Raw genomic sequence first — 14,028 nt, forward strand, 5'->3', positions numbered from 1 at the left:
AGATAAATCCTGGAATTTGGTTTTTTTAGGCCCAAAAGTTCTTAAAGAGAACACTGGAAAATTATAGCACTGATATGTTATATAAACTGAGTACTAAAAATATATTCAATATGGTACTGATGTATCAACTGAATAAACCTAGAGCTGAAACAAAAGCTATTTACCCCTGACAATTTCTATGAAATCTACCCACTTAAAAAAAACACTGCTGTTCTGACTGACCTGTCTGTGTTGATGAAAACCATCATCATCTAAAGGCTTTTAAAACTTTCTGGTCATTTTTCTTTGTGCTCTTCTTATTGGCAGGTCAGTGGGTTATCAAACTGTACCTTATCGATTCCAGAAGATTAATTGCAGCAATGCCCAAGTCTCATTTATAATGATGGTGGACTGGTACTCTTCAATTTCTTGTAGCTATTGATAATGGGAAGGCTCAAGGGGACAGGAGCAACACTGTGAATCGTATCAGCATTTTTGCTTTGTGATTCTGTTCTAGTGCAGTAGAAGGAGCTGCCCCAGGCTGTGCTGCTGCCTCCGGGCCAGTCAGTGATGGCTTTAGGAGAATGGCACAACTGGTTATGACATTGCTGTAAACCACAAATATGCTGATTTGCAGACACTGGTAAAAAGGAAATTTAATGTAGATTAATCCAATATCAGGGATTTGTATGCAGTAACAGAGTAAAACCATTTTCAAGGACAGATTTAAAGTATTTGTTATCATTTGTTTATCATTTGTTATCATTGCAAATTTTCTGGAAATAGACTGAGTTCCATTGATCACTCTGCTGCACAAGATTTAGAACAAAATCACACTTCCAATTTAAGATACATGGCTTATAATTAACTTGTTCTGAAGAGTGGAGAATCCAGTTTGATGTCTCTACACTGCAGAGAAGCTGCTTGGCAGTGTGATTGTGCCTCTCTTCTGTCCTATCATGCATCCCTAATTGTCCAGATGAAGGATGTTCTCTTAGTCCCTCATCAGGTGTTTGAATTGTCTAAAAACTACACTTGCATTATGAGACTATTGCAGAGGTTTTATACTGGTTATATATAAATTGAAAGTGTTCAACCATCTTTTTATTGCATATAAACCTATTTTTAAAATTTATTTTCCTGTGATAGTGTTCAGGTCTCAATTTCCCCTGTATAAACATAGGGCAACCTCGGTGGATTTACAGAGTACTTTTGGAATTACATGTGTGAATAGGGACAAAAATCCTAATGTACATATAAATAATTCACTCGTTGATTCAGTGCTTATAGCCCAGCCATTAATATTGCCCTCTTTAACTGTGGTTTGTGAGGTCTGGTTTTGCATAACCAAGTCCCAAGGAAGCGCTGTTTTGTATCACTATGGAAATGGCTTCTGGTTTGAGGCATTTAGGCACCTTTGTTTAGTGTCTGGTTCAGAGCACCACATGCAGAAACACAGAGCCCTCTCCTCCTTTGCTGAGCTGGGGAGAGAAATTTTGATATTGACATGAGAAAAGCAAGCAGAATCAGCCTTCTCCTGCCTCTACATTTGAAATGATGCTTGTTTGGAGAGAAAGAAATTGCAGAATTTGCAAGAAGTCAGGAACTGAGACAGGAGGTGTCTCTGACCTGTCAGTGAGCATGTGCATATGTGTTAGTTTAGCATGACTGCCTGTTTTAATATGCAGCTGATAGAATAGAAACCACTAGATGCTCCAGAACAACAGCACTGCCTCCTATTAACACATGACTCTCATTTTTATCAGGGTGTTTTGTCCAATGCATGAGAGTTTGTCAGTGCTGTTTTTTTTTCTGGGCAGCGTAGGTGAGTCTTTGTGACATTGGTGAGACCCCCAGCTTTGCAGCAAGCAGAATGCTGAGCCTGCTGTTGCCTCCACTGGAGTAATGTCAAGGCTCAGTTCAGAAGTGCACGTTGTAAAAGGGTGGCTGTGACTCACTAGTATCAGGGAATGGAATGTGCAGCCTTCATGTTAAATGTGTCAGCTGAAGCAAGTGCACTGGGGGGTGGAATGAAGGGTGTTCCTGCTTGGAGGGGAGAGATGGCTGAGAGCACTGGGGTTTGGCCTCTGGCTCCTGGTTATTTTGAAAGTGGCCAAGATTTTTACTGACAACCAGAGCTTGGAGTTGTCGATGCCCACATATCAAAGTTGAATGCAGGAAGGACTGGAAACCTGCAGTGCTCCATGGTGGGGAAGGGTCTGGTACCATCTGAGTCTTATTTTCTGTTGTCTTCTTGGGTTTGGTTTAGGCTTAAAATAGACCTAACTGAAACCTCTTAAAAAATCAGAGGTAGGTGTTTGCTCCCACCAGAAAAGTGGCTCACAATAAGTACCACCTAGTCAGGAAAGCATTCAGACCATTTGTCCTTTGGGAAAAAAAAAACAAAAAAACTTTTCTGACTTGGGGTAGAGAGTTGCTCCCCCAGTTCCAGGCCCCTTCCCAAAGGATTCACAGTTTTATCTGTGCCACAGCACAGCCTCTCAGTGCACACTGAGTGATGGGCACTGCTCAGGCTTCACTGCTCTGTCATGCACTAAAACCAACCAGGAGAGAAGCAGCCCTACAGCACGGCCAGGGCTGTGCAGCCACGCTGAAATGCCAGTCATCCCTCCCGAGTGTGCTCCCCCTTGGGGTGGAGAACTGGGTCAGTAGGTCATTTAACCATTCAAATTTAGGTTTCTTATAAAAAAATAGATATTTCAGAGCACAGAGCAGAATTTGATTTGTGTGCTAACATTGGGATGTGAAAAAAGCAGATTATTTTGGGATGAGAATGCTGGCAGGAATGGGACTTGCTGTTTGGACCTGCTGGACATGCCTACAGGGTGGGGTTTGGCACAGGGACAGTAAGCAGAGAGAGATCAAAAGACAGCTCAAAGAAAATTTATCTGATCTTTGCTTTGTCTCATGTTATGGCCAGTCTTATCCTTTGGGGGATGATTTGGGATTTTTGAAGGGAATTGGATAGAAAGAGGAAGGACTCAGCAACAGTAAATAAAGAGTACACTAGAAAGCTGTCAGGATTTTTTTATTAGTAAAAAATATGGTAGATGTTGACTATAGGGGCAGTATCTCATATGCCTGCAATATTCATGGATATCTACTACTTGCCAGCAATCAGTATGTTTTATAGCATGAAAATTTCTGGTGGGAATGCCTCTGTACCAGATCTCTCACTGTAAGTCATTATTAAGATATATTTATCTCAGAGCATGTGTGGCCCCCTAATAAGAGCCAGAAATAAAACCATGATATCTTTCTAAATCTTTGTTTTGCTTATGGATAAGCTGAATCGAATTTCATTCACACAGTAGAACACATTTTTATAGTGCACCCCATATGAGTGCTTTCTGGCCAACATGAAAAATGTTAGTTCCTGTCTGGAACTTTTCTAAAGTATAGGAATAAGTCTGGTATAAAATAAATAAAATGGTCTGTTACTTCTAGGGTAGCGAAACCTCCTTCCATTTTTCTTCAATATAAATAATAATAGTTACACAATACTTCCTAGGTGTTACAGGAGATTTTAATCTTTTGAAGTTTTAGGGAAGACAAAGCCTTTAGTCCAACCTGCTTTGGTGGCAGCTCTGAAGAACTAATTTGATGGGTAAGCCGTACAGACAGTTCACATGTCAGGGAAGTAACGGTGGTGAAAAATTGATTTATAAATCTAATAAGATTCAGAGAATGGTTTCTACTCATTTGAAACAAACTCCAATGTGTAAACCATGACAGAGAGATGAATTAATGTTGACAGTGAAGAGATTCTGAATCCACAGGGACCATCTTGCTGACCTGCTCCTAAAGATGCTCAGCTAGAACAAGGAGGTGAAGTAAAAAGTTACTTCAATTTTAATTGAAGCTGGGGGAGACAGTTTTATTATTGTAGATAGCAGAGGGGCATTCTCCATGCAATTATCTGAGGTCCAGAGAGCACGGAAATGGGGGTGGATGTTATCTGAGTGGTGGGCAGGTGATGTGTTACTATTCCTGTAGACACTGTATGTTGAGAAACCTCCTTTTGCCAAATTAAAATACCCAAATTGTGAACAGAAGTGTTGGTGTTTTATTCTAATTGTGTGTTTGTTTCTGGCAGGCAATGTACTGAAGCATGAGGTTTATTCTGGAAAGAAATTAATTTTTTTTAAGTGATGAATTTTTAAGTGATTCTTTGCTATAAGTTAAATTTAACAGGGCAAATTGGAGGGACCCAGGAGAACACCAAGGAGCTCCCTGCTTCCCTCTGAGTCTTGAGGGAATGGAGACAGTGCTAGGAGATGGTACCACAAAATGTGATACCCTCACTGAGAGCATTTCTTGCACCCTCCCACCTGGGCTGGTGCACGGGAGCTGATGCAATGCAGCATGTCAGGGAGGAAATCTGTATTTCAAAGGAGCAGCAGCAAAAATTTAATTAAATCTCTGCATCCTTCCTCAGCTAGTAGCAGTGCGCTGACCGTGCTAAAATGATGTGGTATATCTTCCTCTGTATTTTTTCTGCCAACAATCAGTTTGCTTGTCAGAGATGGCCTTTCATTTATGGCAAAAAAAAAAAAAAAAAAAAAAAAAGATTTTGCTGCAAATCTGGAGGTCCTGTGCATTAGTGGTACACTTACCTTTTTGCAGCAGCCTGTATTGCATTTTTGTCATCTATTACTAGACAAAAACAATGATCTTTATGTGATGTATATGCAGCACTGTGTTGTGCTCCAGACTGGTGGTCTCAATATTCAGCTGTGTAGGAATTCTTAAGCTGAAAGATCAGGAGATTGTGGGTCAAAGTTTTGCCAAATTTTCTTCTTTTAAGCATTATCTCATTCTATGAACAGTCCCATGCCACTCCAAATGGGCTTCAGGAAAGGTGTTATAACATATCTTCACATTAATGGAAATAAGAGCATAGCTGAGTCAGAGTAGTGGTTGTGGAAGAATCGGAGAGGAAATGTTTTGCTGTCTTATGTAAAGTAGGTTTTATAAAAATATAGGCACAGAATTCACATTCTCACAAGTTTGTTTCTGCTTTTGTTTTTAAGGCAACCATGATGCCAGTTGTATTTGGTGCTGGCTGTTGCCAGCGCTGCTGAAAGTCCAAAGCCTTTTATTACTGTTGTTGCTGTGTCTTTGGAATCTCCAAACCACGAGCATGATATTAAACCCAGAATGCCTGGAGTTACTTCAATTCCAGAGAGCACCCAGACTTGATAAAGCTGTCATGATTGCACTCATGTCTGTAGGGCTCAGGAAAGATGTGATTTGAGCTTTTGGGACAGAAAACAATACCATGCCCTCCTGGATTGCTGTTCACCTTGGAACTGCTCCATGTTTATTTCTCCACCTGCCTTCCCTTTTGCCTCTATCATAAAAAAGTTGTGGAGCTTTGCTGTGAACCAGCTGGGTTTTTTGATTATATTAATCATTTAAGAAGCTTTCAAAAGGAGCTGCATTTCACTCCTGACAGTCTGTCTTCTTGTGCTCCCTTGTCATTTCCACAAAAGAAAATGTTTTCCTCATTTTTGCTGAATTTCAAAGGCTCAGTTACTATTCAGTCACTTGAGCAGCTCTCAGTTGTACACTCTGCAACTTACTCAATTATGAAATTGGGCAGTGATAATTCTGTTTTAGTGATACACTCAATTCTGTTTTAGTGGTACACTTGGTGTGCTGGATAACACCAAGCAGTATGAGTTTGGTTTCATGTTTGGCACCACAACTACTCTTTGGTTGTCTTCATTGTCCTTTCCTTGCTGCTGCTCACTTTCACATTCCTGTTCCTGTGCAAGGGTGTTCCCAAATTAAAGGGCCAAGCTATTTTCATGTCTACTACCAAGGATAGAATACTAGAATAAAACCTAGCCAATAATCATCAATTTCAGATATCTTCCCTAATTCTTACAGATCCTTGTAAAGACCATAAAATATTGGAACAGCAGTATTTCATCATCTCATTTTAATATTCTGTTTGGATATGCTTTTACCAGAAGACCCGTAAGGTGGCAGAAAATAAAAACGGAAATATCTTTATAAGAGCAAAATGAGCCTACATGTAATTTGCTTTCCCAGCTGTCCACCTCTCTTGGTCTCAGGATGACACTGAAGATGGCTGAGAAGTGAAGATCTTTGCCAAGCAAGCTTTTGTTCTTTGTGTACTTGTACTATGTACACACAGATGTGCATCTATGTGTCTTTATGTACTTATTAATATTGGATGAGATGTGTGATTTTAAATATAATTTAAAACATTGTTTCAATACATATTTCACTGGCATTTCATTGAATAATGGTTGTGATCACACTGGAGTTAATTAGCATGATTGTTGTAATGGGAGTGTTTTCTACTTGACATATGAGTGCACTACTGATTGAGATGAACAATTGGTGGGATGAAATACACCATAGCCAACAATTTTTTTTAATCTAAAGTAAGCACTCAATATGAAATAGCACAAAGAGGAATTCTTTTAGCTAATGTATTCCCAGCTATTAATTCTAATCTTGCTTATTTATTAGTTTGAAGGTATGAGGTAGCTTTTAATCAATTTGTCTGGCATTTCAGCAGTTGATGTAATGCGTGTCACCCTTTTAAATTCAAATAATAAATTCATCTCGGTTTGTATGTGAACCCTGAGAGAAAATCATAAATAAAAGTAAAAATACACAGGAAAATATTGGGTTCTTCACAACGGTCAGCAAGGATTCTGGGTTGTATCCACCTTGTCATTCCTGGGAATATTTCATATCTAATAAATACTGAAAAATTCCATACATTTGTATTTAAAACATATATATACACAATATATTATACATAATATTTTATACAATTCACTGAAATAATGGGATTGCTGGAGCTGTAAAGTAGTCATTAGTTATCAGCATGATATCAGTGCAAGAACTGGAATGAAATTATGACAAGAAAAACTAAAGATGAATTGCCATGTTTAAGGGAAGAACAGTCTGAATAAGAAGGTGCTGATGGAAATTTCATTAGCCTGGATATTTTTTTAAAAGGTCTGAAGAAGTTTCCATTCTAGTTTATAGTGGGGAGCAATCTTGTACTGACAGAGTGAGTGGCTGCATTACCTCAGAGAGATATTCTGCCTGTAACTTCTGTAACTATAATTCCTGGTAAGTCTGTTTTGAATTAGAACCACACAGCACAAGTAAGAATATAAGTCTTGATTTGATTATGTGCAATTCAAACGGAATAAAATCACAACTTCTATTAGATCATCATATGCACTTAGCCTTTGCCCTTCTTAAGGGAGGAGGAATTTTGACAAAGATGGATGCTTCCTTAAACCCCAGATTTATTTATCAAAGAAATGTTTCATTGTGGTCGCTTATTTTAGCTTTAGAATATCAAGTTACTAAAGATATAATTCTTCACAAAGGCCTGACTGTGAGATCACTTAACCTCAACAAATACTGGAGCTAATTTTAATGAAGTAGCTTGAGCAAAGAATCTGATAGCAGTAACAGAGCTTTATAATTAAGGATAACAATAGTTTATAAGGCTTGACAAGAACTGCAGAATCAGCTCTCTAATTATAGTTTTGCCCAAGTGAATCGTGCTGTAGTTTCTTTGGGCAGGAGTTCTACTTGCTGTCTATGCACAGAACAGGTACCAGTCCTTCAGAGTTCTATTTTTAGCCCTTTGCCATTTTTTCTCTCCTGTGATCTTGGGGAGATGGTTAGAAGGCTGACCCAGTTCTCCCTGAAGTCAGTAAAATCCTTTTTACTGTTTTCAGTAAGAGATGTATCAGGCTTTGAACTTTGTCTTGACATCCCAGCTTCCCAGCAGGAGTGCTGGTACAGACATTTCATCTTTGGTACTGGAGAGTCAAGTCACAACTCTAAAGAGCATAAAGGAGATACCAGATCAGAGAAAGCCTAATAAGTCTCCTAAACTTCAGCCTGCAAGCATAATGAGGGATTCACATCACCTGTCTTTAGTCAAGAATATCAGGTCTAAGCTAGTCATCTTTCTCTCTCCAGTTGGTAATTTCTGGACTCCAGAGATGCCTTCTCTTCCATGCCTTTTTCATGGTGAAACACAGGTGACAAAGCTCTCTGAATCAATACAAGGAACCTTTGCCTGGAACTGCCTTGCACAGCCCCAGAGCTTGGTCAATACAGACTAGTGCTACCTCATTCCCCTTATCCCAACACCTACTTGGGAAGTGAAGTCTGGGGTATGTAGATTGTGCTTAATGTGATCATGTACCTGATCACCTGCCCAGTTCCCCCCTCCATGTTTCTCCTGATGTTTACAACAAACATCTGTCTCTGGCTGATGGGAATGGCTCAGTACACTTTGGAGAGCTTGGAGACAGTTACCATGAAAATCCCTCAAATAAAATAAACAGCTGTAAAATAGTGTGCAGAGGCAGATTGTTCTGGAAAAAAAATTGTCCCGATTAAGGGCATGAACTCTGCCCTGGACTATCACTAGACACAGCTATTTTCAATGTAATCAGCCTAAAAACATGCAGCAATAAACTACTTACATGTGCAGTTCCTAGCAGTAGATAAAAACTACATGGAGTAATTTTCTGTAAAAGCACATGGGCCAAAACCAAAATGCTGTGCTAAATTGATTAATACCTTAAAAATGTGAGGAAGTTCACCAAGATAGATAGATAGATTTCCTTGGGTCTGCAGGTTTCATGATTGAAATTGGTCATTATGAAAAGATTGGTCTACAAAGATAATTAAGAGCTATAAGGTGGAAGTTGGTTTTGTGCATGAAATGGTGCAGAAGTGTAGAATGCCAGTTAGCAGTTCACTGAGAATTTCAAGGGTTTGCACATGACAGTTCTCTCATGGGTTAAGACAGTGTTAAGAAAAATGCCACACAACCCTAAAACTTCAGAAAGCATATAATTTTATAACTCATGGATTATTTTTTTTCTGCCAGATCTCAGAAGGTCTGGGAATCTGAGCTAACCTCTTCTGGATTGGGATGGTGGGACAAGGAGGCATTTCATGCTTTTCTTCATTGTAGAACTTAATTCTGTCTTGGATTCTCACCCTGCCTGACCCAGGGTTATGTCACACCAAAAAGTATAAAGTGCTTCAAACAAATAATAAAATAAGAGTCTGTACCCCAAAGAGCTTACTAGCAAGAGAGCAAGCTCAGGATGAAAATGTAGGGAGCAGGGAAGCAGTGCAGCATTATAGCACCAACCAGAATGAAGCTCTCAGCTTCAACAGCACTTTGATTCAATGCTTGTAGAGAAATAGATGTACATGAAAATATTTAATATGTGTAACAACATCTGGTATGATTTATGTGCACTTTAAGCAAACAAACAGAAGAGAAGTAGAGCAAGCCCTCAGCAAATTAGTAACCTCTGGCTTATTTGGCCTGTGCTGTGTGTATATCTAGACAGCTGATGAAGGAGGACAGTCCTTTCAGGAGCACATCAAGCTTAGGAGTTCAAGGCAAGGGTGGGTAACTCCCAAATGTGGCTGCTTATCTGAAATGTATCTAAATCTCTTAAATCTGCATCAGTGAGCTAGAAATCTCTCAGCACCAGGCCTTCCTTCTAGAACGGCAGGAATATAACCATTAATTGTTTTTCCTATCGTAAACTGCACCTGTCTTTAAATTCAGACACTTACCTGTGACCTCAGTGGACAAAGACAGAAAAAAAGGTGAAGAAAAATGTCTCCATTCTCAAAATGTGCTGTGTTCAAGCCTTTTGTGCATGACACATTTATGCAAGCACATCCCAGATTAGGTATGCATTCTTCAGGGAAGCATCCCTGTATGCTGACAGTGCCTGTCAGAGCCCAGGGAAACACTGAGTGTGGCTCCTTCCACACCCCATCAGCTTCCTGCAGAAAATCCCCTGTGCCTTTGGAGAACCTTGTGCAATGCAAAGGGGCTGCTACATCTTTTTTTGTCTGTGCAGTGAGGCCAGAGCCTCTGTTGAGGACAGTCTGAATTCTATCTCCCCCAAAGTCTAGGGTCCAGCCTACACACTTTTCACCAGTGTACTTACATCTGGTCATTGTGTTTGTGAACTCATCTCCTCCACAGGTAGCTCAACACAGCACATATTTACTGGAGTAAGTACTTATATATACTGAAGTCAGTAAACTGTGTGGCTTTCAGCAGAGATGAACCTAAATGTCTTAGGGACAAATGCAGCTAATCTATGTCCATACTATATTTCAATAAAACTTTATTGTGTTCCAAATCTGTGCCATGAGGAGAGAAGGAAGGCATTTACAAGTACACTAAATAATACATATAAAAGCAAGAACAGTCTTCTGCTCAGGGAGCTGGACTGGTGTGTGTGTTGTTGTAGTGGTAATGTGTGAAGAACACTGGAGTGGACTAGACTTTGAAAAATTGTGCTAGCTTTGGCATCTGCTCCAAATACTATTGGAAGGGGATCATTCACTGTTAAGTGAAACTCGACCCTGATTCAGATCACATTAAACGGAACATTTTTTACAAACTCTCAGCTAAAGAGGTTTCCAAGAAATGATTATTAAAACATAAAATTTTGCTGCTGTTAACAGCCTAACCATTATAGCAGTAGCTTGAAAGTGAGGGAATAAAAATTTACTATTGGTAACAAAACTGTCTCAAGTATGTTCTTCACAGACCAAAAGGAGAAATGCAAATACCGGATATTTATAGTCAGCCCTCAGAAACTGGGAAAATGAACAGTGAATGAGATGTTTTCTTTTTGCTTTTTTATAACTGGAAATATGTTCCCCCATTAAACTTGGAGGTCAGTGCTCCATCTCTGTATTGAACATTTTCTCAAACAACAACTTTTGACTGCAGCAGGATATTGTCTAAGTAGGAACAACATGGCTTGATCCATGGCTTTTACTTTTGATAGTATTCATGTAATGCTCAGAAATATGTGTGTGTCCACAGTGTTAGAGGTATTTTGTGTATATGCATCAAGTTAATGCATTTTTAAACTGAGGAGGATTTTGACAAGGAAGGTGCTACAATTCTACTGTTGAAGCAGAGGTTAAAATTCCCAGTGAGTGCAGTCTCAAGCTGATGCCAAGCAGTTCCAAAGATCTAGCCCAGTAATGGAAACACCCTGAAGCTGCTATCTTTGTCTCTCCTTATTTTGTTAAGTGTTGAATACCAAAGAGCTATTGGCCTCATCTTGAGTGAAGAAAGCGTTTATATGACAGCAAGGGCTGGCTCTGTTTAGTTTGCCTAAACATAGCTGACTAAGTCATAGCTCCATGGTTCTGGAGAAGATGGCTGCACTCACTTTCCATTTCTCCTGTTATTCATGAGACTCTCTGGTGTATTAGTTGAGTGGTGTTTTCCAGAGATGTGAAAAAGAGAGAGAATGGATGGGCAGGTAGCTTGAAACCTGAGATAAGTTGGATGGAGTTCCCCTCTCTTACTTGACAGTCTGGCATACCTTGGGTACATTAATTTGCTTCTGGGTTCTTCAGCTCCCTGTCTGTGAAGTAGGAGTCCTACACCTCATACCATAAAGGCTGTGGCTGTGGGGTAAATCTATTCAGGATAATGCAGTGTTCAAATTCTTGTATAATGCAGGGCAGGTACATGCCCTGGGCAAACTGGAACTGAGCATTACATATTGGCAGCTGCAAGCAAATCACATGGACTCACTCCATCTGGAAATATGATGCAGAACAGTGGACAAGAGGAAAAAAACCATAGAAGGAGCTTGAAGACATGGTCTAGCTCACAAAAGCCAGTGAAAGGCAAATATTTCTTGGGGCTGAGACATCTCTGGCTAACATGATTACACACTGTAATGTGAGAGCAGTTGGGAGGCCATTGCAGCGAGCTGGTGGCTGAGTGTCACGTGAGGCACTGTAGCCTTCTGAGCTCGTGAGTCCCACTTGCTTCATGCCATTATCTTTGAGAAATTGCAGGGAACTTGGAAATAAACAAATGGGAAGTCCTATTGCCGTGCCTGGCAGGATTGGGTTGAGGTGGTGTGTTTCAAATAAGAAATAATTTCATGTGTACTCAGGCATTAGTCTATGTAGCTTTATACATTCTCCTTTCACAGATGGCAATGCAACTAGGAAATATTGTTATTGTTTTAAAACTCTGGTATTACCAGTTTCCTAGTGGAAATATTGTTGCTTGCTTTCATGCCTTAAGGATAAACAGCCTCTTTCAGGGGTTTACTTGCCACAGTGTATTACTCATACTGTGTTTCTTGCTTTGTTTGCTGGTAGAATACGTACACCAATGCAGACAAGCTCTTGGAGGCTGCAGAGCAGTTGGCTCAGACTGGGGAATGTGACCCTGAAGAAATCTATAAAGCAGCCCGGCATCTGGAAGTTCGGATTCAGGACTTTGTCCGGAGGGTGGAACAGAGGAAACTTCTCTTGGACATGTCAGTCTCCTTCCATACCCACACCAAAGAGGTAAGATGTGCACGAGGGAATTTTGCTGCGTATTGTAGAGTGCTGCAAGAGGCTGTCTCGGAAAACTTAGATAACAGAGAAAAGGGATTTTCACCACACAGGGCTTATATTATCCAGTTCATTTCATGCATATGAGTAACTGTTATAAAGAGGAAAGAAAATGTGAATGAAACATATGAATGTTACAATACACTAAAATATAGCGCCACCATCTCGAGTGGTGCTTAATCACAACTAGAATGTATTGTTAGAAAGCAAGAATTCTCTTCTAAGAACATGAATTTATATTAACACTTTAAGTATAAACATGCTAGCAGCATGATCCTCTGAGGATTCCATTTACATGTACTGTTAATTAATGAGCCAATATCATTATGTGTTACTAGAAATCTTACATTATTTAATGAGGCAGACTTGACTTTTCAAAACAACTGTTAAAGAAAAAACAGCCACACACTGATACAGTAAATCAGTGAGGACCTGAATAAATGCTGTTTAGTGTTATTGAAAAATATCCAGAGATAAGCTTGACTTGCCAGAGGAGATACAGTGGACAGAGCATCAAATGGGAGGCCACTGGGGATGTAATTAAAGCATACTTCACATTTTCTGCAGTCCAAAGGCCATTCAGTGGTGAGTGACTTTTAATGACAGGGCTTCTGCTGAGAGAGATGGAATTAGTCAGGATGGCTGTTTTCATGCTCTGCAGCATCTGCTTGTGAAAGCACACTTGATCAGGAAGATACTCTGAGAAGCTGAAAGCTTTGCCTCTGCTTGTTGATTTACATGTTACAAACAAGTTGCATGTATCAGGCTTCAGCGTGTTGGGAAGCCCCTGAAGTAGAAGGTACATACATACATTTATTTATATTTGTATGGAAGATGGAGTTTACAGTTATAGCTGTTGGTATATGAAGGTTTTTCTTTTACATCCTGCTTCCACAATATACTAAATATAGTATACTTTCAGCAATAACTAAATATAGTTAACTTTCAGCTGGTGGATAATGCTGTTGTCCCCAGAGTTACTCAAACACTTGCAGCTATGCTGGTTTGCCACTGGGGAAACTTAATTGGTTATTTCCTCTGTAAAAATTATTTCATAACAGTTTCCTGCTGTGATTAACCTTGATTCACCTATGCAGGTGATGACTAGTAAAAAAAAGATAGTTACTGGTATTGGGTAGCCTAATTTGGCTTTGGGAAATAAAACCTCCCTGTATGAAGGAATTGGGACTACAGTGCAATATTAACAATAAAATAGGTAAATTTAAATAATAACAGATCAATTTAAATCACAGCAGACGTCAAGGCAAAGAATCCTTTTGCTGCAGCAGCAGTAAAATAGTGGGAGATCTGAGGTCCATTCCTGGTGTTTACCAGGGGCCATTCCAGTCCTGGTGCTCACACAGCCCTCCCTTGCCCTCCTACCTGCCATGCTGGGTCTGAGGCTGGACTTGCTGTGACCATCCAAACCCATCCCCTGGGAGTGTCTTGGAGTGAGGAGAAGCAGTTTGGTTGCCATGTTAACCTGTTTAACACCTGACATATTTTGCATTATTCTAGAAGATGTTATCACTTACTTAATAATACCCATCATTATTAACTTTATTCTTTGTGGTTCTTAAAACT

The 14,028-nt window shown here is 39.7% G+C and overlaps 1 protein-coding gene across 1 annotated transcript in view; it reads left to right on the forward strand.

Moving 5' to 3' along the window:
* KALRN (kalirin RhoGEF kinase) overlaps positions 1–14,028 on the forward strand; it is a 407,865-nt gene that overhangs the window by 265,289 nt on the left and 128,548 nt on the right. The window contains exon 11 of the mRNA XM_053983017.1: positions 12,205–12,396. Coding sequence (XP_053838992.1) covers positions 12,205–12,396 — 192 coding nt within the window. The remainder of the gene's footprint in view (positions 1–12,204; positions 12,397–14,028) is intronic.

This window comes from Vidua macroura, chromosome 7 (genome assembly GCF_024509145.1).
Source record: "Vidua macroura isolate BioBank_ID:100142 chromosome 7, ASM2450914v1, whole genome shotgun sequence".
Taxonomy (NCBI): Eukaryota; Metazoa; Chordata; class Aves; order Passeriformes; family Viduidae; genus Vidua; species Vidua macroura.